A 27,778-nucleotide genomic window follows, 5' to 3' on the forward strand; every position below is an offset into this window, starting at 1 on the left:
CACACACACACACACACACACACACACACACACACACACACACACAGAGTCCCCTCACACCCCTGTCTTCACCCCATGACAGCCCATAGCTAATAGGATGGACATTAAAAAGCTGATTGCTTCTGGGTTAATCTCTGACACTGGGGCCTGAGCTGAACCTGGCACAGCAAGTGCGGCACACAGAAATAAACAGGAATAGTGAGAAAAAGATAAACTTAATGTTATCGAAATATAATTCATTGCAATAACAGCATGTGCCTTTTACATTAATTTATCCCTTTTATACCACAGCAACTTGCCAACAATAACAATTGTGGGGAATGTCCTCAAAATTGAGACATGTGAGTTTCTATCACGTGCATTATAGCAGCTATAAACAAATGTTCTCTAACTGGCCTCGCTTATTGTGTTTAAAAATAAATAATCCCCCAAAAAATGCAGCTTATTATGTTACCAAGAATCTCAGACTTGAAAGTTCAATTGCTGTGCTAAAAATTTAATTCTCTTTTTTATTTTTAAAAAATAAAAAAAAAATGAAAATTATATAATGACTGCCATGTGTACTTATACAGTATATATAAAACATAAAATAGATCTAAAACGGATCAAGCGACATATATAGAAATATATAGAGAACACAATAAACATTGATAAACAGACTAGATCCCTAATGAGGGAGAGAAAAAACAAAGAAAGGGGTTAAAGTACAAAGACAGAAAAATGAGAAAAGAGAAAGAGAGGATGGCAGGGTGTGTGTGTGTGTGTGTGTGTGTGTGTGTGTGTGTATATGTGTGTAAACCCCCAAGCCTCCCCCCCCCCCACACACACAGTATATCATGTACCATATTTCCCCCTATAACGGCCCTTATTTTTGCATTATACATTGTTTGTTTCTGTTCTGTTTTTCCAGGAAAGGGAACTTTTCTAATCGATTACTTGCTGTAACGATGTATTAGCTACCAATGCAGTAGATAGATATAATTAGCATGTTAAAATTCCAAAATATTCCTTTAATCAGCATTAGATAAATTACAGGTTTTACCCTGAAAAAGAAACTTGGTTGTTGTGTTATGTTGCTGACAGCAGAAGCTCTTTGGTCAGAGTGAACCTGAGGTTTCAGCAGCTCTGTGTGGCTAGATTATATAAAATAGTTAAATCTATTTAATCCTGAATATAGATCTTGAGTTCCAGAAAGATGGGGAATTGTTCACATTGTATCATTACCTGGAACAGTAGGGAAAAAAACACTATTTAAGGCCTGTTTGTTCTCTCAATTATAGTGTTCCTAATCTGCTTTCAATATTCTCCAGCTCTCCACCTACTGTTTTGCTTAAACATCTTTATCAGCGCTCCTATTTCATCCCATTAGGTTTGCCTGTGTTGTCTGTGTGTATGTGTGTGTGTGTGTGTGTGTGTGTGTGTGTTCACAAGGTTCATCCCCTTGTGTGTCTCAGGGGAAAAGGACAATGGAGTTTTGCTCTGTGGCCAAGCACAGTGGTTCTGTCCGCCTCTTACCTCATCTCCACAACAAAAACGAGGTCAGAGCATTCCCACGCCGTTCCACAGGCCTGCCTCCTATTAGCACAAACACCCACCCACACACACATACACACACACACACACACACATGGATACATGCACACACATGCATTTGCTTTCGTCCGCTTGGCATGGGATGGAAATTACTGGCTCACAGTAAGGCACGCGTCTGTAAGTCTGAAATTTCATTGGAAATGACGGTTCCATTTATAGCAAGCGAGTCCGTCACTTTCTCCTCACAAGCACCCACACTCACTCTATCACACTTAAATACATTATATTTGGTGCATGGGATGCTAGCACCCTGGTAAATGTGACTCATTTTTTGTGTGTGTCTTAAACAACTTTTTCGGCCACACTCCATTCTTCTTCTTCTCGCTCTTCCACCTCATCCAAATGTTCCTTTTGCATTATTGGTCCCGTCTCCCATTTCCACTGTGTGGGCATTTTGGCAGGCCTGGCGCCGCTCACCGCCTCATTCAAAAGTAGAGATGGACGGCAGAGCGAGCGGTTTGCAGGGGGTGTGCGCGGGGACAGCAACATGTTGCGAGAAAGTTTCACAATTAATTGAAAGCTATTTTGAGACGTGCTGTGAATGGCTGCAAATTCTAAAGTGCCTTTTCTTTCGCAAAGCCAGACCTGCTGGACAAGGGACAAAGAGACTTCATTGTTTCAAAAGCAGCGGCCCTTATTACGACTTTGCGTTTGGGCAATGCAATACCGATTCGGCACAATGGAACAATTTTAACTCCAATCGACCCATGAGCGCCGGGTCTTCTTTCCTTATGAGAAGGAACAGAGCGAGGAGTGGGTTTCTCATACCTCCCACAGCTTGTATTGAGGGCTCATTTCCATAATTACTGCTTTTGAAATCTCAGCATTTGCATACTCACACTAGGAATTTTTTTATGAGCAACAAAAAAAAATAATACCCTTAGATTAAAATAATAATAAATAACGAACTCTGTTCTTGAGTTCAATTTCCAATCCCACTCGTAATATGTTTCTGCTTGGTGTAAATGAATACAACTAATGCCACATTAAAATTTTTTTATAAGAGATAAGGCAGAGCTCAGAATGAGGTAAGTTTGGACCTTCTAGGTTAAAGAAAAAAAAATACAAACACCCTCATGCTTGTCTCTTGTTCGCAACTAGTCACAACTATAAGCTAACTACACGGAGTAATGTAATTATGAATGAATTGCTTACTGCACATCAGGCCTGTGAAACCGAATAGTTCCAAAAGCACACACAAATCCTATGTTCAGGTATCCAAAAACTTTTGTCCATATAGTGTATATTTACATTTACATTTGTGGCATTTAGCAGACACCCTTGTCCAGAGCGACATTCAAAAATGCTTTGAGTCTCTAGCAATTAATAAATCTACACTGGTAATCTAGATTACAAACTTAATATAAATTACTTTTACTTTCTTTTCGGCTTCTCCCGTTAGGGGTCGCCACAGCGGATCCTCCGCACGTTTGATTTGGCACATGTTTTACGCTGGATGCCCTTCCTAACGCAACCCTCCCCAATTTATCCGGGCTTGGGACCGGCACTAAGAGTGGCTGGGGATGGTTCCCTGACCGGGAATCGAACCCGGGTCACAGCGATGGGAGCGCTGCATCTTAACCACTAGACCACCAGGGGACCACAAACTTAATATAAATATAACTCTTAAATTCTACAAAGCAAACTACGAAAGTGCTAATTTAAGTGTTTCAGGAAGAGGTACTGTAGGTCTTCAACCTTTGTTTAAAAATAGCCAGGGACTCCACTGTACAGACATCTAGGGAAAGTTCATTCCACCACCTCGAAGTGCCTTGAAGTATACTTATCTCACATTGTATGGTAATTGATCCAAAGCAAACATTATAACATAATATCATTTACAGGTTAGATTCTGATGAAACCTGTTAATTTCATATCACTCCTGAACTAGGATGAATACAAGCAGGTATTGTAAAGTTGAGGGACGATTTTCTTTGGATTTTTCTAGTTAAAGGTTGGGAATGACAAGTTATAATCTCTAAACGCAACATATGTCTCTATGTAAATAAAAAATAAATAAATAAATAAAAACATTTGTTTCCTATATGGACAATTATAGATTTCTATGTTTTATAAAAGTAAAAGTATTTTCTTATATAGCTGACTGTGCTTACCTGGTAGGCTAGATAACTATCTTGAAGTAAAAAAAAAGAAAAAACAGTTGAACTGTTTTATATTACAAGAAAATTCTGTTATTTTTTTCTAAATGTTTCTCTCTTTAGGGTTTCTTCAGGCAAATGAAGCAAGAATAGCTGCATTATAGTATTATTTGTCATCATGATTACTAAGCTGTTCAAGCAAAAGTAGTCATTTATGGTCTGCTTTTAATACAGCATGTCTTAGAATATTGATTAGGTGCTGAATGCTCTCCAAAAAGCTTTTCGTCACACCAGCAAATCTCTTATTTAAAGTCTGCTGAGAATCAGAGAATGATACATATTGTTAGAAGTTATTTAGGCATTGCTCCTTTCACACATAGCAGACACAACAAATCTCACTCTCCCTACGTGTTTACACCCTGTCTTTGATTTCAAGAAGTCTGTTTGATATGTACAGACAGTGTTTAGCTTGTTAGTCCAGAGAGGGGCTTTACACCTCTTCTTTACTCCATTAAAACCCCTCAGGGGCTCGACTCATTAACCACCATTAGCCTGAGGAGAGACTGGTGTGCTAGAAGTGCTTGACACACACACACACACACACACACACACACACACACACACACACACACACACACACACTTGCAGCTAGACAGATATACTTAAATTCCTACACACACAAGTGTGGCCACACACACAGTTGTTTGCTAGAGGCTTGTTGTCAGGGTAAGCCTGCAGGATTATACTGATGAGCCACTGCAAGGCCGCAGAGCCTCTGAGTATTTAAACAGGTCACCTGGTCACAGAACCCTACAGACTTCTGGAGATGAACAGATGGGGCAGAGGACAATTTGGCATTTTGCTCGCATTGCTTCAAAACAACACACAAGTATATCAGAAAGAGAGTGACTGATATTAGTTTGGACATAAAACATCAAAAGTGGGCAAAAAGTCCAACAAAAAGTCTAAAAAATTAAATGAATATCAATTAAACTAGACAGTGTAACTAGCTCTATCTATCTATCTATCTATCTATCTATCTATCTATCTATCTATCTATCTATCTATCTATCTATCTATCTATCTATCTATCTATCTATCTATCTATCTATCTATCTATCTATCTATAGTATTTAGCTGTTTTTAGCTGTTTTGCTAGCTAGTTATCTAGCTAGCTGCTAGTTAGCTGTTTCCTCCCATATAAGCTTACCACACGAGTGCATGCAAAACTTGTAATTAAGATTTGGGGCCTCATTTCTATAATAATTGTGTAATGATTAATCTTTGCACTCTCAAAAGTGTATTTTTGAGTGTTTCTAACTGGAACGTTGCCGTGGGAGTACACTGCAGGTGAAGCATAGAATGAATGTGATGACACTGTGGCTTCTGAAAAATAATTTATGATATATAATGGAATTTTAAGGACTTTTATACCTGTAAAACATTACCTTTAAAAGCTACCACACAAAAAAATACATATTAAATATAAAAGATGCCCCCTGATGGTAACACCTCAGTGATACGTGACAATAAATCTACAGTACATCTATATCTGCAAATTAGATTTCACTTCTGAATTTAAAACTTGAAACATATGTGAAAAAGGTTCTTATGCAAAAATAAGAGGCGTGTGTATGAAAGGATAATGAATGTACACGTCTAGGAAACTTTCAGCCAGAGCAAGAACGCAAGTGGATGATTCAAATAATGAATACATTTTATTTGTAGGTGTAAAAATTCTAGCAGACTTTATAATCAACGATTTGAAAGAGTGCACAAACACACACACACACACACACACACACACACACACACACACACACACACACACACACACACACACAAAATCAGTCATGGGGAAATTTAGAGTAGGCAGTACACCTTCAGGCATATTTTGGGAAGTGGGAAAAGCCAAGATACCTGGAGGAAACCCACACAGATGCAAGAAAAAACATAAAAACTCCTCAAAACCCTGGCCCCTGGAGCTCTGAATTGCACATTAAAGAAAATCCTGATTAAATAACAAAAATGTATGATTGAGGAAACACACCTGTGTTTGCTATATATGAGAACATAGCCAGTGGAAGATTTGGGGAAAATAAAAAGCACATTTTCAAGCTTTCCCTGCCGTGTATGGATATTTGATGGTGTCTCTATCTGCTGTTGATGCACACAATCCCAAGGTAATTTATGATTAATAAACATGACAGTTTTTTGGACCTTTTAAGCCATTTATAGGAACCTATAGGATATACGTTTGCAGATATATGTTTTCTTTTAAGACTATTCGGTGGACACATTGATTATTCATGCTTAAGAAGTATAGGCTGCTCTTTTCTCTTTCCATGAATACATTCAGAATACCAAACAGGGTTGTGTCTTGTATACACTTCTCTGCTTTCTAATGGATGGGAAAAATGTAGCACATTGCCTTCGCCAAGCCTCTTTCGCCTTACTGAAAAAAAGTTTCCGGTAGGCATAATGATGTCTTTCAATATGTATTCCAAAACAGAAACATCTTAAGTGTTCACATGGCAGGGAAAGATTCACTGTTTTTGAATTCTATTACTTTCCTTAAGTCCTTTTATTGTCAGTGTAATTCAAACAATGATTGCAGGAAATAATGACAGCACGTCTGGCTTAGCTGTTCCTAAAGGGGGCAGAAAACACAGGCTTAATGAGACGGACCTCTGATTGAACTAGACAGATATAATCGGAAAAATTCAAAGCACATAACGTTGCACTCGGATTTATGCAGAAGGCTTCTATACTAGTTGTGAAAAAGTCTCTGCATATTTAAACTGCTGGACGTCTGATATAAGGGTTAAGTTCAAAATCCTTTCACCCTCTGGACCTGCCTGATTCATCCTGATGCTTGCCTTCTGTTTTTGGGGCTTTCTGCACTTGTGACCTACCTAATGATGATATAGATGGTCCCAAATGGAAGACCTTTATCTTGTTAGAATGGGTACTGCAATCATAAAGATTGTTTCATGCTCATGGACACTTATTCACAAGAATTGTAAAACAATTACAGTATACTCTTCGACATTTTAACATAATCTAAGGAAAGGTGGGGAAAACATGCTTTGGCAACCTCTGTGTCTTTTCAAACTGAGGCTTATGCTACATCACAGGGGAATGTAAAACACTTAGAAGAAAGTGCTGTCTACCATCTTCTGCATATATGAGTTACAGGTGTTCACAAACAGCCAATCTTCTCTGATTGACAACAGAGTGTGGGAATGTCCATGGCATTGTCAGTGTTTGGATTATAATCTCCTAAAGATATTGCAAACACTTTTATTGTGTGACATTTCGAAGCCTGGAAAGGTAAAGGTTTATAATCTTACTATTCAGGTCACCTACAGCAGGCTGGGTTCTCAGTGGAAACTGGTTCTTTTCAAGGTTCCTCCTTTCCTGTTGCTTTTTATGTTAACCTACAAGTAGATTTCTGTATGGAGTTGCTCTTGTGATATCACAATTTGACTATTTGTAATCACATACTGCAGCTGTATTGTGGAAATTAATAAAATACTAATTCTCAGTACCACCACTACTTGAACTGCTGCCTAATATCCTCCTTAAAGACATGAGAAAGATACCTATACTGATAGCACAGTTTTTTTTTTAATTAACGATCAAACAATAGTCCTTTCAGAAAACGCAAAAAAGGCTTTGCCTTACAGAACCGAAACAATAGGACATAATCAGGCAATCTAATCAAAGTGAAACACAGAACAGGTGAAAACACAGGGTAAGCAACCAATGGAAGAACAAATATGTAGACAATATTAAAACCAAAATCTAACACAAAAACAATAGCACTTGAAGTAAACTGATGACAAAACTACACTACAGCAGTGCTAGTAGTCTGAGAAAAATGCTGCATGCTGAGAGAAAGAATTGTAACAATGGGAAACAGATACAACTAAGATTAAAGAGATTCATGTCAATAGGTAACAGATGCAAGTAGATAGTGATCGCTATAGTCACTGTGCATTTAACTAAACACCAGGGATCCCTGATGTTGCTAAAAATTCAAAGCACACAGTGAGAAATCATGATGCTGCACACATGTGCATAGGTCTCATGCATAGGAATTATTACGTGGTTATTTAGCATGAATCTACAATGTGTAACCGTTATAGTACAGGAAAGAGTTTTTTTTGTTTTGAAGATTAAGAGTGAGTCAGCATCTCTCTCCCTTGCCAATTTATTTCACTCATAATTTGAGCCAAGTGCCAATCCAGAGGCCCTTAGGCTTGCCAAAAGTGGGTGAGAATTTAGAGGCTCTAAATTAAAGCAGGCACTTACAAATAAGCAAAGGAACACATGGACACAATGGACCCTTAGTGAACAAAGTGAATTGAGCAGAGTAAAATTATGCCATACTGTTTTCTCACCTTATCTTGCTAGACCTGCCAGTTTTGGAATGCTTTTCATTAAGCTTAGTGACCAACAAGATCGAGTTCATTGCAGAGATCATAGCATGGTGTTCTTTCTGATTACTCTTTTTATTTGCAGTTAATTATGTCTATTCCCCATATAACGTTGCATGGATTAACTGCAATAATAAGCTTTGGAAGAGGTTTTTTCGCTAAATGATAGATGGGCCCATATTGTTAAAACATGCTCAGACATCCCAGGAGATAATTGTACACTCGGCTGTGATTTATACTTTGCCTTAATGAATATGCAATTTTGGGTTGTTTCTAGCAAAAAGTGCGAAATTCTGGACAGTATTTATGCAAATAGCGCAAATTGCACATTGTTAGACTGGATGTTCCAGTAAGTGCACAAACAAGCTTCAGTTAATCCAAAATGCCTATGTGTGGCCCTATTTTATGCACACTACATGATAAGCTAGTAAAATTCCAAAACTATTACTAATGATCTATAAAACAATAAATAGTTTTGGCCTGCAGTACCTGAGTGAAGGCCACATCTGGTTCAGTCAAAAGGTACAATCACTAGAATACATAAGATTCTAGCAGATCCTTTTTAACCCCATAAAGAGCAGCAGAATAGTCATATATATATATATATATATATATATATATATATATATATATATATATATATATATATATATATATATATACATACAGTATATATATACAGTATATATATATATATATATATATATATATATATATACACATATACACATATATATATATATATATATATATATATATATATATATATATATATATATATATATATATATATATACATGACACATCACTTATTCCTGTGGTGATTTAAACACAGTCTCCAATGTCCTATTGACAGTCTGTAGTTAGACACAATGTATGCTTGCCTGGTCAAGTTATATAATTATTACTTGCAGTTCCACATCCGCATCATGCCACTGCACAGGCCTGCCATCATGCATTATTTCTGAGTCAAAATACGTGTCACATTTAGAACATGGCTGTCAAACTGCGTGCTGGGAAATTGCTGACAGAAAACAGAAAGTTGGCAACTGGCCTAAAGGCCATATTGTTTCCCAACATTTCTGATGTTGACTACTCCCTTTAGGGTCTGCCCTGAGGAGGATATAATAATGGCATTTGCAGATTGTAGAAGAACTCTACCATACTCAAGGCACACTCACATAAAAAAATAAAAAATAAAAATAAATAAATGTACACATCATCCAGTGCTTATTCACTTAAGGGTGGTATACTGTCAAATAATAAAACGTGTTTGGATTAATCAGAAAAAATGATTAATAAGTAATAATGTAAGGAAGCAGTTAACTGAAACATGGTTGTAGGGCATGTCTTACAAATAAGACATTGGCTGCAAACGAAACAGCATCAGGAAAGATTGCATAATGGAGTGATTATGCAGGCCAAAGGCAATAGAAATGATGGCTGGATACATGCGACTCACTGAATGAGTGTGTGGCTGCCAAACCATTAGCTCTGTGAGAAAGCCCAATGCTCAACAGGATGAGAAGTAAACTTGGAGTATGGTCTGTGCAGAATTTCACCTGTTTTCCCTCTTCTGTTTAGAGCAAACAAGCTATTTGAAGGTTTATACAGAAGGTTTCCAGTCAGGGGTTTGTTCTGGCATAGTGGCGTTTATGTGGAGTAATGATGGAAACGATTTAAAAGAAATTAAAACAATTGTTATGTACTGTGACCTGCTACCCTGCAAATAATTGTTGGGATGTTTGAGAAACATGAGTTCGAGTGGTTGACTTGTCCTTCATGTTCTCTAGATCTCAATATGATAGAGCATCTGTGACATGCAAGTCCAATCCGTGAAGGTCCCACATGAGAGCTTACAGGACTCAAAGGATCTGCTGCTAACATCTTTGGTGCCACACACCACAGCACACCTTTAGTGGTTTAGTGGATTCCATGTGAGGTTCAAAGCTGTTTGGGGGCACAAGAAGGACCAACAAAGTATAATGGAGGTGGTTTTGATGTGATAGCTGAATGACATCTGGAAAATAAGTGTGAAAACTGTTAGAAATAGATGAAATACTTGTAAAATGTTCTAGCACCTATAAGCTATGGTTTGATAGCTCACCAGGTAAAACACTCTTCTTCTTCTTCTGGCTGCTCACGTTAAGGTTCGCCATGGCGGATCAGCCTTCTCAACATCCCTCCCTCCTCTACATCTGCCTCTTCCAAACCAACCACCTGCATGTTTTTCCTCACCACATCCTTCTACTGATATACCCCATGTCCCTCCTCTGCACATGACCAAACCATCTCAATCTAAAATTTTTCCCCTTGTCTCCAAAATGCATCCCTGTGCGTTCCCCCTTAATATCCTCGTTTAAAAACCTGTCCATCCTCGTCACTCCCAATGAAAACCACTGCACCTGCCACTTTCAGCTCCACCTCCTGTTTTTTTATTAAATGCCACTGTCTCTAAACCCTACAAGAAAACTCTGAACTTTTCCTTCAACTTTTGTAGAAACCCTTCTATTACAAATCACTCTTCATTCACTCCACCCTGCCTGCACTCTTTTCTTCACCTCTCCAACACACTCTCAATTACCTTTCAATGTTGACCCCAGGTATTTAAACTCATCCAACCAGGTAAAACACTGATGGACAGATGTAGAAAAAAGCCATAAAATGTTAGCCAAAAAACTAGCTGAATAAAACAAGCCAAGTTTTTTTTGCATTTAAAGCATAAGTAAAGAAAAACACAATGCTGGGGAATAATTAATGACAGAGTGACTTGATGCATGCCACGATGCCACAATTACTGTTACTATTCTGAAGTTGCAAACTTTCCTCTTTAGGCATATGAACATTTTCAGCAGACCCTGAGGAAGGTTTCTGAAGAGGTAAAAACAGAACAGGGTGAGAATTCATGTCAGAGAGAGCTAAGTGGGTCATCACTCGCATCCAGAGACATTATATAACCCCTGTATGAATAGTATTTGGGATGCAGAAGCTAGGCTGAAATGCTAATATGCACTTCTTCATGCTGATTCAACAACACGGTTATGAAAAACCTGAAGTGTTGGAGAGACTTTTGCAAATATGCACATCAAAAAACAGCACATTTATGTTATTTATGCTTTGTAATTAAATGTACAATAAAACAATTTTTCAGACGCACAGACAAAACAAAGCCAATCAACATCAAGGTATCAAACAATTCAATCCACTTCAGTCCTCTGGTTAAGACTGGTAGATTTGTTTTCAGCACAAGCTTTTAACAGGATTTGATCCGAACGTTCAGAGCCGTTGCCGGAAACTGCATGCACTCCTCGCTCTCTCGCCTCTTAATGAGGGACAATACAGCAGCTGTGGCAATTACAGCTCGTTTTATGACTCTTGTAGTGCAACTGAATTAATGAATGCAAAATCGATGAAGAGGGTCATCATCGTATCAGAACTCAGAACATAAAATATACCCTTTTTTCCTTCAACTACACACATTTCTCAGTCTTGGCACACAAAATCTATGGGAAAGGAGACAGAAAGCAAAAGAAAAAAGAAAAAAGTTTGACGTGAGCACACAGCTGAGCTGACACAACAAATCTGTGTCTGAATTGTGCCAAATTGAATGTTTGACCATCTGCGATTCGGTGGCATAACACGCCGGAATCAGATTAGAGTGTTAATGTATTCTGCTACAGAGGCCTGTGGAGGACTTGAGCTGGATAGGATATCGTGATCTTGTTATTTAGGTTTTCAGATCGCTAAAGACTGCCAATCTGTGAGCCAGTCACAGTAAACATGGAGTATCTCAAATTTAAGAGACTGATTTAACTGTCAGTAAAGACTTACTATTAAAATGCTTCCTAAATGAGGTACTAGAATTAATATACATTCAGGGAACTATGAGTCTGATAAGACCAACAGATGGATTGCACCCGTATGTATAAAGCACCCCTGGCACGGTTTACATCCAGTCGATGAGTATCAAGGTTACGTCCGGATAGGGATACATGTCCATATACTCTATTAATGCAGCTGTAAAGCACTTATTTAAGCAGATATAAATCAAACACACCACAGGAGGCCTGAAAAACACTGTAGTCTGATGGAATCTAATAGCATCCAGCTGTCAGAACGGCTTCTGCAACAAATACCTTGCACCAATCTGATAACATTCAAACCACATGTCTAATATTGTGTAGGTCCATCTTTTTGCTCTTGAAATAGCACTGAAGACCTTGGCATGGTCTCCAAAAGACCTCAGAAGGTGTGTGGTGGTATCTGGCACCGGTACATTATAGCAGATTGTTTAAGTCATTTAAGTCCAACTGAAACTAAACAGGAAGCTGCAGGGCCAATGCTGTGACTTAATTCACGTATGACATGCAAATACACTCTTGCATTGGGCAAGGCAGGTTATTTGTACATTTGCATCGATTTCCTACCACCTCTATAAAAAACATGCCAGGAGAAGGATATGAATCTATAAATCGCCTCCAATTGTGTGATATATCGTTTGCATGGTGCTCTATAATGGACTGGCACCCCATTTAGGGTTTATTCCCAGCACATGTCTAGTATTCCTGGACTCCAGCAGAGCTCTGATCAGAATAAAGCATTTAATGAAGATAAATGAAGTGTATATATTGATATATAATACACATGCATAAATGGACCAGGTATAAACAGAGTCTCAGATGACAACTCACACCCTCAGGGTCAACAACAGCTTATTTCTTTCTCAGGCAATAACTATGTTGGCTTTCCTTATACATCACTGCACTGAACCTCTCAATGTAACAACAATACAAAATTTTATTGCTCTTAATCTGTACAATAAATTCCTTTCACACTGCACCTCCATTCTACATATTATGTAATAAATCCTCCACGCAAATGAAGCTCTCTCTGTGTATGTTGTTATTTCATATGCATTTTATGTTAGCTGTGGTAGCAAGCTAAGTAATGACACAGACACAAGGATCTAACTGCCATGCTAATACCCTTAAGCAGTAGTAGATTAATAGTTTTACATCCTAGCTACATCCTAAAAAGAAAGAAAAAAATGTACAGAGGAACAGTGGGGTAGTAGAATGACACAGACAGGATGAGTAGTGACATCCTGTGGTGAAAGCCATCACTGCCTCATTGCCCCTTTAATCCGCCCACATAACATTTCACTCCCTTCGGCCATAAATTATTTATGGTCTGTAAAATCCTTTAAACAATATTCACAGGGTGCTCTAAAGAGTAGAACACACTTTAAAATCGTTCTAATGGGACGAGGCCATTTTCATGGATTAAATGGATTATGAGAAGGATTTTTGCGTCTGACTGTCTGAGGCACCAAGTCTTCGAAGCCTAATATGACATAAAGCAATACATGATTATGTCCAGACTAAATCAGACATGGAAAATGTGCATTTGTGTATTTATATTGGCAAAAATGAGCTAACCGCAGCACAATAAAAATGCATTAAAAAAAATATTGAGCTGTGGAAGGTGGTGGAAAATACTTACTAAAATATACTTGTTTTTCGAACATAATATAACATTTTTACTATATTCACTATTCAGAAAAGGAATCTTACCATTTCTTGGTAAGAGGCTCTTAGTAAGAGCCACCAAACTGTGCACATGAACGCAATTGTTTTCTTTTCTGTTTCAGCTGATGACTGTGCACTATATGTTGAGCTAGCAATATAGCCACTTTGGAATATATTAGTCACCAAACTGCAGTGTGAAACTTGTGAACAAAAGTATATATATATATATATATATATATATATATATATATATATATATATATATATATATATATATATATATATATATATATATATATATATATATATATATATAGAGAGAGAGAAAGAGAGAGAGAGAGAGAGAGAGAGAGAGAGAGAGAGAGAGAGAGTTTTAATAGAAGGCATGAAATCCATTTTATTTGAAAAGGCCTGTTGAGCAAAGCTTCAATAATTTACTGCATTTTCTGTAAATACTGTGTATATATAAGTAAGTTAGCAAGTTTTCTTGTTTTCTTTGCTAGCAATGATTTCAGAATCTTAAACTGGCTAGGTCTTATATGCATGGCTAAACCTTAGACCTTATGTAATGTTATAAGGAATTATTTAGAAGTGATTTTTTTTTTTATTCTAATTGGCATAAATGCTAAAACATCTAACACTTTTAAATATGTCATAAATATAGCTTATCATGATGTACGTTTTTAACAATTGAGTAAATTTCATTGTACTCTGTACGGTTCTGTACTGTACTTTTCACCTCATTATCATTTTATTCATTCCACCTCTGATTACTTGTCAAAAAAATAAAAATAAGATGGAACTTTTTATTTGTGAAGAGAGACAAGAGAAAAGCACTGTTCACACATTTAGAAGAAAAATACTTTTATTTCTTTATAAATCCACATGTAGTATCTATGAAAGCATAAAATTCCATCCGAGGACTTTATTATTTTCACGTGTAATTCAAATCAGAGATGGTTGAAGGTTTACCTCACATACAAATACATACACAGTTAACTGGAGGAAAAAAAAAAAAAAAACAGTATTTATTTCAGGCAACCTTTCAAAGAGGCCTGTTTTGTATTAGACATGGTCTTGTCTGGGCTTTTAAAACGTTTGTTCCTTTTCGATATATGTGAAATATAAATGCATCAGTGCATGGTGACTAAGAAAACTCTGGTGACGTCTTTTCTTTCTTTCTTTTCTTTTTTTTTTTTTTTTTAAAGCAATCTCCGATACACATGTATAACCATGCCTGTTTACCAGTTGAATAAATGTCCAATGTCCAGTTCCTTTCAAAATGGAAAAAAGTCAGTGTGGATAGAGAGTGAATGATCATAAAGTGCCCCAAAAGTACACTAAAATGGATTCTTGCTATCAGTGTGTCTGTACTCCAATGGCCTGTGTGAATATTGGATTTCCATGGAGCGTTATGCAGCTAATCGGAACATCACATTACGTTCGGAAATGTGAAATATTTCCGAACATTCCTTTGACTCTGCATTATCTGCAGCCCAGTCATCCTATGGTGACTGAATATCATGAATGAATCATGGCGTCCATTTATTTTTCCACAGGTTTGTAAAAGAGTAGCGGCAGATCCCATTAGTGATGTGTCCACTTGTCCAGTCCAATAGTGATGGTCATGTTTTCATATTATTTTCTCTAAGAGTGATGGCCTTGGTGGAGGACAAAAATGTTGCCCATATGCTCCAAACAGGCCTATTAATATCCATTGTTTGTTAAGAAGCTTGCATAAGGGACAGAAAAGAATTACTGGCTTCCACCCACCTCTCCTCCCAGGAGTGTATTGGCTCCAATCCCAGGCAATTTAATTTTCCCTCTAGACTGAGTTTGCCTAGGAAGACAAGAAGTAAACGTGTTAGAGACAGCTGTCTCCTGAAAACAACATGAATCATTGCACAGTTTGTGGTACGACAGCTCTGAAATGTAGACTGTGGTAGTCGTAAATGCATGCTGTTTTAAGAAAAAGAACACATTTAGCTAGAAAATCAGCCATCGTCTATTATTTACTATTGACATCACATAATAGATTAGTGTTTCTGACATGCAGTTGGCCACACATTTACACAATTACTGTACAATGCTGTATAATGCTACATTTTCCACAACAGTTAACTGTCCACCTTTATCCCTGCAGTTGTCCAGAGTTTTGCTGAAGACTTCATAAATACGCATGACTCAACAGATCCTCGAATGTGCAGCAGCATATTGAAGGTGATTTCAGCATGCTAAAAAACCTCTTTTATCAACCTGGATTTCATTCGGAAAAGCATTGACACAAGCAGTATTCATGAGAATCCAGTTCATTTGAAAATAAACAAACAAACAAATAAATAAATAAATAAAACCCTGAGACTAGAGCCGAGTTTGTGCAAATTTTTTCATGTCCAAAAAGTTTCATATGAATGACTTAAAAAGCAAACAATTCACAACAACTCCATAAACCAAAAAGAATTTTACTAGCAATTCAATTATGACAAAATACTTCCTTCTATATGAAAAGAGGAAGAGTTACTGCAGGTCTACTGTTGCAGGCTGTTGGAGGTGCGATGGCTGACCTGCATTTTTGGATACATTTCATGCACACCACATTTAGGAGGCGCTCTCATTGGTCATTTTACATTTGCCATTTTTGTACAATATACACATAAATATGAAGGCAATCAACATTACCAAAACGTCTGGCAGGAACCTAGCAGCATCTTTTCTGTTCAGTTACATACATCTTTAGTTCAGTCACACACAACTTCTCCAGGCAGGAATAGCTGACGAAGCAGCTCCTAAACAAGCCTATGAGAAATGGTACGCTTACTTTTCCCTAAACCACCTTCATTAGCTTCAAGCCTTATTATCAATCAGTAGTTACTACAGGGGAAGCCATTCATACATTTCAGAGTGTGAGTTAACAATGCAAGAGTCGAGAAAGGGTTTTCATGCCAGTAGCTATCTGCAGGCAACAGCAGGCCAGCGCTAAGCCCTCTTCAGTTAGCTATTTTTAGCGCTGCTGCAGTCAGGAGGGATTCTGGGTGGGAAGCGCTGTTGGTAGGGAGACAGTGTGGAGGTTGTGGCCCACTTTAGACGGCACACAAACAATAGTGATTAAACCCCCTACACATCTGTCCCATGGTGGACTTTACATTAAAGATTAGCCTATTTGTCTCCATATCTCCTTAGCTCGATAGATTTGCTCCTTTAATGCTGACTGTATGATTCTCACCTCCCTATCAAACGCTTTTATCTCCTGCATCATCTGTGCTTGATTTTCTTCCTTCACGCCTTTTTTCCACTCCCCTCGCAGTTCTTTTGCAGTGTCCCCCTCCCTTCTCTTTGTCAGTGCGGGATAGAAATGAAAATAATTAGCTTATGACAGCCACGCAGTGGTACACAATTATGGCTATCTTTCTTTAATCTTGTACTGCAACATCAAATTCATAAAAGGCTCCGTATTTAAACCTCTGAACCCGATAACCCTGTGACATGCAAAAGAATCTCGAAACTCTATTTAGCTCTATCCACATAATAAATCACTCAGCGAATAAGATAGGCATCCATTGATTTTCAGCAGCCAGGGACAGCTTTTTGAAATTTCTCCTTCCCTCAGACCATGACCCTGACTGAACCTGACATCTTTCACCTGCCAGTCATGCTAGAATTAATTTCTGTCAGTAGAAAGCATGGTTTCATAACTGAACAACCTATTTTGCTGTCTTAAATCCACTCCATGCCCTCCATAGATGCAATTCTGTGGAAGCTAATTCCCTCAGAGGGCCCTCCTGGGCTACGCACCAATGCTAAATGGACTTGGCTCCTTCAGAAAGCGGTATGCGGAAGGTCAAAAGACACCGCTAACAGCCATTATCCGCAGGACGAGCAAAAGCAACCCAACCTTTCAGTCGTACTCATAGCTCCATTCAAACTTAAGCTGTGCAGATGTGGAGTAGAATAGTCTGGTCAATTCAACAGAGCTACAACTAATATATATATATATATATATATATATATATATATATATATATATATATATATATATATATATATATATATATAAAAGAAAACCCAATGTCTCCAGGGTGGTCAGGGCACTGGTAATTGGTTTCCCAGAAGCAGAAGCAGAGAAGCCAGCAGGAGAACGAGTGGCAAGCCAAGTGGGAAACTTATTCTTTGCCAGCCTTCCTAGCTCTCTTTATGGGTTTATGTGCTGTGAGAGATTTGTGATTTTTATCATGATTGCTTATTCCCACAAGCACTTAGACGTGTAGGCGGGGGCCAAGGCAGCAGCAGTAGTAGCAGCAGCAACACCAGCAGCAGCTCAAATGGAGGGATTTTCATAGTTTTCTTTGTGGCGCTGTGATGCTGTGATGTAAAGCTTATTCAAATACACCCCCTGCTTCATGCAGATACTTCCTCACATTACTAACCCTTTGCAAAGAATTTGCTTGTTATTCCACAGCAGGCATAATCATAACACAGGCATAATAGACCGGGATGTGAAGGTGCCTAGCAAACTTCTTTTTTCCTTTCTTTTCCTATTGTATTATTAATAATTAACCCTAATTATTACAAATATTGATTGAGACTCATTTTCTTTAAAAGGGAGATAAACAGTATATACAGTATATATATATATATATATATTCATTCATTCATTCATTTTCTCCCACTTATCCGTAATTCGGGTCGCGGGGGCAGCAGTCTAAGCAGGCCCCCGCCTTTGACTGCTGCCCAATCCTCACAGCAACGTCCCCTATGGTCCCTCCTGCAGGTGGTGAGCCCACGGGAAGGTATATATATATATATATATATATATATATATATATATATATATATATATATATATATATATATATATATATATATATATATATATATGTATATGAAGTATATCATTTGTATATACAGTATATATATGTATGTATATATAAAAATATATATTCGCTCATGTCCTGAGGCAGCTGACTTCATTTGGTGAGCAGATTAAAAAGAAAAATACTCTCCTATTTGACTATGCTGCTCATGCAAAAGTCGAAATTATGGCCAAAACCTTTCCAATAGAAGCAACTTGCTATAGCATTTGAAATCTCCAGGTCATGGGCAACATACAAATTTAAAATGGTATAACAGATCATGTCTGCTGCTGCTACAGATAGTCTCTGGCTTATGCAAATTTAAAACAGACTACACACTTTCCAGTTAAACGTTACCACCCAGAGAAGTACACTCGCCCAGAATGCCTAATGTTTAATGAGATCTGCAGCTGATCGCATCTTTTTTTTTCCTTCAAGCATCACTACTTTCAGCCAATACAATTTAACAGCACTTGAAGTTCCCAATTGTCTTGTTCAGTGAAGAAGCCAAATGTTCTTCGATTACCTCGACAAAACGGGTAACTGCTCTGCGCGATAAACTTATCAATACGAATTTGCTCTCGCTGTCTTTAAAGATAATCTTTCTATCGTGCACGTCTTAAAAAAAGTAACTTCAGAGAATCTTGCTGTGTCATCATTTAAATGCATGCAAGTAGCTTGCTTTTGTGTCAGGTTGCTTTATTAGACCAGTCTTTTCATGACTGTTTGCTAGCATAGTTAATTCTTTGCCAACTTTAAAGAAAGTGTTGTGCAGTTTATTATTTTTCCAAGGTTGCTGATTGTAAGCTCCCTGGCAGTCCTGAAGATATTTTTTTCTTATATATATAAAAAAAAAAAAGGTCTCAGGTGATTTAGATTGGTTAATGCATTATCGAGAAGCACAAAAAAAGGAAACATGATAAATAATGTCTATTGATTATTTGACCACGAGAGCTGGTTCTAACTAGTGCCAGGCAGATGTTTAGACTATCCTTGATCTATTACCAAAGAAATGAAATGAAATCCTAAGGCGATGTACACTTGTGTTGTTCTGATGCTAAGTTTTAGCAAACTATATCAGAAAAACCCAGAAACACATCTTACCTTGGACATGAGAAAATCCTCAGTAAGGCAGAGACACCCCAGCACCAGAAAAAAAAGCAGAAGATGGGAAGGAGGAGGAGAGGATGGGTGGATGGGATTTAACCCTGTGTTATTGCGATACTGAGTCTTCTTCTTTGACGGACTTGCCATACTCTGGATTTAAGTCCACCACTGTGGTGCCTTTGAGTGACCCATAACCTCCCTCATGAGCACCATAACTCTCGGGCCTCTCCTGACTAAGAAGAATCGATGGTTTACTTGCCGAAGCGGAGGAAGAGGATGAACGGGGTGGTGGAGGGTTGGACGTGGACCCTTGCTGACCACCGTTGGTCTGTGAGCACACGTTGCTGACGCGCTCTGCCTTTTGCTTATAGTGCTGGCTGTGCAGCTTGTACTTCATTAGCAGGATGAAGATGAAGACGAGCACAGAGGCCACGATGATGCCTCCGATGACGATGATCATCGTACCGCCTAGGAACTGGTCGTGGAGCGAGCGGCAGTGGTGGTACTCCCTCTCGGTGCTGAACGACACGCAGCCGACGAGGCGTGTGGCCGTGAGGGCAGTGACTCCGTCATCATAAACGGCCAACACACAGAGATCGTAGTCCCGTGCAGAGGCCAGGTCGCTCAGCTGAAACAGCTTGTATGAGGCTGGAATCATCCTGAAAGAAACGATAAAACGATCAAAGAATGGGAGGAAGTAGGATTTTAGAACAAGAACCAAAGCACAAACCTGCAATATGTTATTGATTATTGCAAGCTACATGTAAAGCTGTGATGTATTGGTGTTTGAAGATAATAACAGTTAAACAGAGCAGTCAATACAATTGAATTACATTTGCCGCGGTTTATTGGACTTTCCGTACCACCGGCTGTATTGATCGGGCTTCCTAAATGAACGCAGAGATGAGATAAAGAAAAAACATATCAAAGCATGCCATTGTTTTGACCAGTCGATGCCTAATTTGCTATGCTGCAGTGTGAAAATAAGAACACTGCTGTTTTCCTTATAGCACAGTTGTTTCTTGACCATGAATAGCAATAATAAGAGACATCAACGCTTAGAGGCTAGCCAACTACAGTTATATTTCTGAGTTCTAAATTATATTAAGTCACATTTTACTCACACTTTGTCTTGTTAATGCATTAGGACTACAGTTATTTTAAATAAAGCTATGTTTTTTTCCCAAAGGTAATTTGGTACTGCAGTAATCCATATAAAGGGAAAAGTTCTGTCTTCTCCTTATGCACTCTTGTATGGAACAAAAAGACATCTAGTAACCACCAGATTTGTAGCAAAGCAAAGCAATTGTGTCTGGAGTGAAAGAGGAGGTAATGAGTGATGCAATCAAGTTCATGCAAATGATGTTCCCGCAACACAATTTTTATAGAAAGGACGCATATATTCAACGTGTTGTTTATCCATAAATCATTGGGCTAGCCCAAAATGCCATGCAAAATCACAGGCAGGCAGCAGTAAACACGGATGATCCATGAATTATCCAATGAATTCCAATGAATGAAAACATGAGCGACTGTTAAATCCAGGCAGCTCAATGCGAATCAAATTAGACTTTGCGACAAGACAAAGAAACAAGAGAAAAGCGATAAACAAGCTAACCAATGATTAGACGGAGAATACAGTTAGGAATAGACCAATGGCAGGACAGAGATGGAGAGAATCCAAACAAAGCCAAACAAATTTAAATGTAAAAACAAGCAAATAAGCTATCAGCTATCCAAGTGAATTTTGAAATATTACCTCATCACCAGGTCATTTGTTAGATATTAAGTTTGAGGAAATTAATATAATACCAATTACACCGTCAACAAATACACACTTGGATAAAAACGAGTATCAGATTTTAGTGTTGAACAAACTAGTTAACATAGCTGTTCTGGGAATTTAGCAAAAGGTAGCTCAAGCTGCTGTTTATTTAAATAAAATAATTCCTTTTAGAGTTTCCTCCAAAGCAATACAAACACAATAAAACATATGCCTCTTTGCTTGAATGTTGGGGCAAGATGCAATGTTTTCTGAATTTACAGACAACATAATTGTCCAGGGTTATGTTTCCTAAAGGCACTGAATCACAAACATCGTTATTAAACAGCACCAATGAACACTTTCTTTTACCAAAGATCTTCACTTCATGATCCTTAAGGGAACCTCACACCGATCTACTGGATTTGTTTTAGTAGTGATTTGAACAGGGCAAGGTTGAATAGAGCAGATGCCCTGTCCCTTTCTTTTTAGCAAATTTTGATTTACCTGTGGATAGAATGCAATAACAGTGCAACAGTTGAAAAGTCTCAGTGTAAAACTGAATACTGGAACCAACCGAAGTTGGATAAAAAAATGGCATTTACATTTTTATTGGGTCTTTTTTAAAACAAATGATTGAGATTTATTTATCAGTATAAATATTTGTAGTATGTAGAACAGGTTTCTGCCAGGACATGCAAGAATTTGTTTTTTTTTTTTACATTTTTGCATATGCAGAGTTGTACAGAACGGCTTTTGATAAATCCTACACAATCAAAATTTCTGAGCATATGCAAAGACATGCACACACTTCAATCAATCAGTCAAAGAATGCAACTAATATCAATTAAAAAAAATTGCTGGCAACATGAAAGGATCCATGGTTCCTAGTTCGATATGCACTCGGATTAATCTTCATGCTGTTCATGAGTTTCACATGTCCTCTATGTTTTTATGGACTTCCTATTGTTTCATCTATATCTCCAAAACACCCCCTACCAATCTACATATTTTCTTCTAACTCGTGTTAGTTGGGATGGTTGTTAGAAGCTTTATCTTTTACTAAAGCGAATCCACTTAAAAAAAAATGAAGCAGAACCATTTTACAGATTTGGATATGTGGAGGACGGGGAAGGTTAACACTACTGTCATCATATTAGAACAACTGACCCTACAGCTTTTGCTCAAATTAATGTTGACCTCTACATTATAGCACCCTTTTGTGCACCATGTCTGCATGTAAATATAATGTGAGCTCTGCAGCAGGTTAGTCTCAGGCTGTCTGAGTCATGCATTATTCAGAGACAGAGACAGTTTCTGTCTAGCCTCTACCACCAGCGCTTCAGTTCTATTTATCAGAGTCAGAGCCGCTCGACCTGGTGTACTGGCCTGATATGATGAAGACCTGCTTGCCCTGTGTGTGTGTGTGTGTGTGTGTGTGTGTGTGTGTGTGTGTGTGTGTGTGTGTGTGTGTGTGTGTGTCTTGGTTCGATTTGACAGTGAAGGTAATCATGCATACTGAAGGCACTAGAACTCAATGGCTGGAGCAAGCAAGGTCGCATATTGCATATTTCAGTCACATTTGACATGCATCATCATTTAAAGTGCCCACTACAATGGTTTATGTAATGACACATATAGAGTGTTGCTCTTAGAACTCACACACAGCCAATAAAAAGGGAAAGGGAAATATCATGACTTTATTCACACAGTATGTGGTACCCAATTATGTTGTGCATACTGTATACACTATATTGGCGAAAGTTTGCAGACACCTGTTCATAAGAATGGCATGTGCTTGTTGAGCAATCACATTCCACATGTAGTCCCAACTTGCTCTTATAATTCTCTCCATTCTTCTGGTAAGATGTTCTACTAGATTTTAGAGTGTGCTTGTGGACATTTGTGTTCATCAGCCACAGGGGTGTTTGTAAAGTCAGGTACTGATGTAGGGTGAGGAGACCTGGGGTGCCGTCAGTGTTCCAATTCATCCCAAAGGTGTTCAGTAGGGTTGAGATCAGAGCTCTATAGCAGGATACTCAAGACCTTTCGCTCTAAACTATGAAAATCATATCTTCATGGAGCTTGATTTCTGCACAGGGGCATTTTCATGCTGGAATTTATTTGGGTTTCTAAGTTCCAATGTTTGCCTCCAGCTTTGTGGTAACAGTTTGGAGAATAACCATATATGGCAGGAAAGGTCAGGTGTCGCAGTACTTTTGTTCATATAGTGTCTATAAACCCCCCCCCCCCCCCCCCCACACACACACACACACACACACACAAACACACATAGTGTCCATAAACATCAAATGATATTTTATATATATATATACACATTGGGTACGGAAAGTATTCAGACCCCCTTAAATTTTTCACTCTTTGTTATATTGCAGCCATTTGCTAAAATCATTTGAGTTCATTCTTCTTCCTCATGAATGTACACACAGCTCCCCATACTGACAGAAAAACACAGAATTGTTGACATTGTTGCAGATTTATTAAAAAAGAAAAACTGAAATATTACATGGTCCTAAGTATTCAGACCCTTTGCTGTGACACTCATATATTTAACTCAGGTGCTTTTCATTTCTTCTGATCATCCTTGAGATGGTTCTACACCTTCATTTGAGTCCAGCTGTGTTTGATTATACTGATTGGACTTGATTAGGAAAGCCACACACCTGTCTATATAAGACCTTCCAGATCACAATGCATGTCAGAGCAAATGAGAATCATGAGGTCAAAGTAACTGCCTGAAGAGCTCAGAGACAGAATTGTGGCAAGGCACAGATCTGGCCAAAGTTACAAAAAGATTTCTGCTGCACTTAAGGTTCCTAAGAGCACAGTGGCCTCCATAATCCTCAAATGGAAGACGTTTGGGACGACCAGAACCCTTCCTAGAGCTGGCCGTCCGGCCAAACTGAGCTATCGGGGGAGAAGAGCCTTGGTGAGAGAGGTAAAGAAGAACCCAAAGATCACTGTGGCTGAGCTCCAGAGATGCAGTCAGGAGATGGGAGAAAGTTGTAGAAAGTCAACCATCACTGCAGCCCTCCACCAGTCGGGGCTTTATGGCAGAGTGGCCCGACGGAAGCCTCTCCTCAGTGTAAGACACATGAAAGCCCGCATGGAGTTTGCTAAAAAACACCTGAAGGACTCCAAGATGGTGAGAAATAAGATTCTCTGGTCTGATGAGACCAAAATAGAACTTTTTGGCCTTAATTCTAAGCGGTATGTGTGGAGAAAACCAGGCACTGCTCAGCACCTGTCCAATACAGTCCCAACAGTGAAGCATGGTGGTGGCAGCATCATGCTGTGTGGGTGTTTTTCAGCTGCAGGGACAGGACGACTGGTTGCAATCGAGGGAAAGATGAATGCGGCCAAGTACAGGGATATCCTGGACAAAAACCTTCTCCAGAGTGCTCTGGACCTCAGACTGGGCCGAAGGTTTACCTTCCAACAAGACAATGACCCTAAGCACACAGCTAAAATAACGAAGGAGTGGCTTCACAACAACTCCGTGACTGTTCTTGAATGGCCCAGCCAGAGCCCTGACTTAAACTCAATTGAGCATCTCTGGAGAGACCTAAAAATGGCTGTCCACCAACGTTTACCATCCAACCTGACAGAACTGGAGAGGACCTGCAAGGAGGAATGGCAGAGGATCCCCAAATCCTGGTGTGAAAGACTTGTTGCATCTTTCCCAAAAAGACTCCTGGCTGTATTAGATCAAAAGGGTGCTTCTACTAAATACTGAGCAAAGGGTCTGAATACTTAGGACCATGTGATATTTCAGTTTTTCTTTTTTAATAAATCTGCAACAATGTCAACAATTCTGTTTTTCTGTCAGTATGGGGTTCTATGTTTACATTCATGAGGAAGAAGAATGAACCTAAATGATTTTAGCAAATGGCTGCAATATAACAAAGATTGAAAAATTTAAGGGGGTCTGAATACTTTCCGTACCCACTGTATATATACGTATGAACAAAAGTATTGCGACATTTTGTTCCTGAATTCCAGTTAAACTAGAAGATGCCTCAATTAACATATGGATTTTGAATGAATGACAGTTGAGTAGGTGTTTTGAACTCTTGTATAAACTGACAGCTTCTGAAAGTCCTGCCCACCTTTTCCCCAATTTTACATTCGCAATCTTTCAGACAATTCCCTTATATTGACTTGATTTTCCCATTCACTTTGTGACAAGTTGAAAAACTGTATGTTTCTTAGTATATTTTTCAGTTTTTGAAGAGAAAAACGTCTCAAACCTTTAACTATTTCAGCAGCAGATAACATTTCTTAGGTCGGTATGAACATTTCATGGTTTCCACAAGAGACATTATATAAGCAATTTATATATATAACTGTGTTAAGATCTTTCCTGTTTCCTGCATTACTACTTCCCCAGAATGCCCAGCCCCTTTGGTAGGGCTACACATTATTCCTATTTGGGGGGATTGCGCATTTTGAACTGAACAGAATTTAAATATACCCAGGTTCTTCAAACTGCCTTGTTCTCTGGAAGGTCACACTCTAATGAGGTGACACACTAAACCCTGAGTTTGATGGCTGCGGACGCTTTAGCACAGCATTTGATAGACATGTAAGTTATTCTTTTCTCCACCAAGGTGTTCAGCCTGCCACTGGTCTGTCACCAAAATGCATCAAAAGTGAGGTTGGAGGGGGTCAGGTGAGCCTGCTACTTTTGGTATATGTCAGAAATGCGCAGTTCTATCATCATACGCCTAGAAGTCTTGCCATTTAATTACCTGTTCACAGCACATAGGGGAAGAAGGTGGAGAAAAATTAATGGTGGGAGGCTCTTAAATGTTGACAGGTGACAACTGATGGTAGCATTTTTTGACAAGCCCACCTAATCATCACCACCTCTAACTTCCCTCCCACCGAATTCGTCATTCATCACCTTCACATTTAAGCCAGCACCGTTCCACTTTAAACCAGACAGCTCGAACCCTCCACCAACACACAACTCTATCAGATTGCTCATGTACCTGCAGGATCTTTGACATTTGCCTCTGCCTTCAAACACCCGCTGGAACTATCACTCGGAATCTCTTTTCCAGTTTTTAGTATGGGAGAAAGATTTGATGGATTATAGTCACCTAAATTATACTTTGCCACTTGCTCTTACTTTATCCTCTATAATCTCAGCAATCTTCTCCTCTCTTGCTTCTATCTGACACAACCAGATTTTCAAGCTCTGACTTGCATTGCATCTGCATTCTCGCTTTGACTTTCCACTTTTCCAACAGGTCACACTTTATAAACCCAAGCTCATTCTCCTCAACTTCCTTTCTTCGATCTCGATCACCATTTCAACATCTCCTCCCCAGTTATTCTCTCAGCATCAACCAGGATACAGTTTAATATTAACATACAATTTATATTTAATTGATTTTGACCAATTCTTTTTTCTTTTTTTTGCTATCATCACCATCATTATTATCATCATCATCATCATCATCATAAAAAAAGAGACTTCCTTTCTTTTCTGCATAATTAACAACAAATTGCTTTTGGTGTGCATCTTTTGATGCTCTTAATCTGTCCATGGAGACGTGGCAGAAATTAATTATTCCCTTACAGACCCTTTCAATGGGAAATCACTGGAGACAGTGATGAAAGGACCAATGCAGAATATTAAGAAAGGGAAATCGGTGTAGCCACGTTTTGCACTTTTCACAACAAATAAGGCTTTTTTAATTGTAAACATCCAGTGGAAAAATACCTAAAGGCTCAAAGAGATGGATAAAACGATTGGTTTCTTTCTCTGTATCTGAGAAAGCAAAGCACACAAAGTTTTTTTCAGCCAGTGTACATCATGACTGGTTGTAACTGTTGAGGATAAACAGTTAATTTAGACCTTGAGTTTTTATTTCTTTACTCTGTGTGTAGTTCAAAGTATAATGAGCCTTGGTATTGAGGTCATTCTTTATTCTGTTGTCATGTGCAAATTCTATCAGGCCGTAGTAGCTTTTAACGTGTTCGTCCTTTCATCTGTATGTAAATGATGAGACTCATCATGCTTCATGATTGTCCTCATACAAACACAGATTTCATATTTCCACTGGGAATGCTCCTTCCATTCTTATATAGAATCCTGTCTGCTGGATCACGCCATAGCAAATGCTCTTTCATCATATTGTTGTGTCGCCGTGCAGTCGGCCTTCGTTTAAGGTCATTTGCATCGATTCTGATGGTTCTGTCTAAACTAAACAGAGAAGAAAAAGCAGCAGAGAGCCAACAACGGGCCTATTCTCCCGCAAGCTAAATGGAGAATCAATTTATTAATGGAATAGAAGAATCTCAACTTTAGAAAGCTATTTCTGAAGAAAAGTCATTACAGTTTGATGAGCTATGTTCTACACTGGAA

The 27,778-nt window shown here is 38.5% G+C and overlaps 1 protein-coding gene across 4 annotated transcripts in view; it reads right to left on the reverse strand.

The window, feature by feature from the left end:
- Positions 1–14,509: 14,509 nt before the first annotated feature.
- LOC310732431 (leucine-rich repeat and fibronectin type III domain-containing protein 1-like protein) overlaps positions 14,510–27,778 on the reverse strand; it is a 190,196-nt gene continuing 176,927 nt past the window's right edge. For 2 of the 4 annotated variants that reach the window (XR_014535473.1, XR_014535474.1), the window contains 2 exons: positions 19,617–20,278; positions 14,510–15,502 (listed from right to left, as the gene is read on the reverse strand). Coding sequence is in view for 2 of the 4 variants with exons in the window: in XM_083552979.1 (XP_083409105.1) it covers positions 15,488–15,502; positions 19,879–20,278 (415 nt within the window). In the remaining 2 variants the exon portion in view is untranslated. The remainder of the gene's footprint in view (positions 15,503–19,616; positions 20,279–27,778) is intronic. The other 2 variants (XM_083552979.1, XM_083552978.1) reach the window with 1 other exon arrangement.

Source organism: Silurus aristotelis (assembly GCF_946808225.1).
Source record: "Silurus aristotelis genome assembly, chromosome: 10".
Taxonomy (NCBI): domain Eukaryota; kingdom Metazoa; phylum Chordata; class Actinopteri; order Siluriformes; family Siluridae; genus Silurus; species Silurus aristotelis.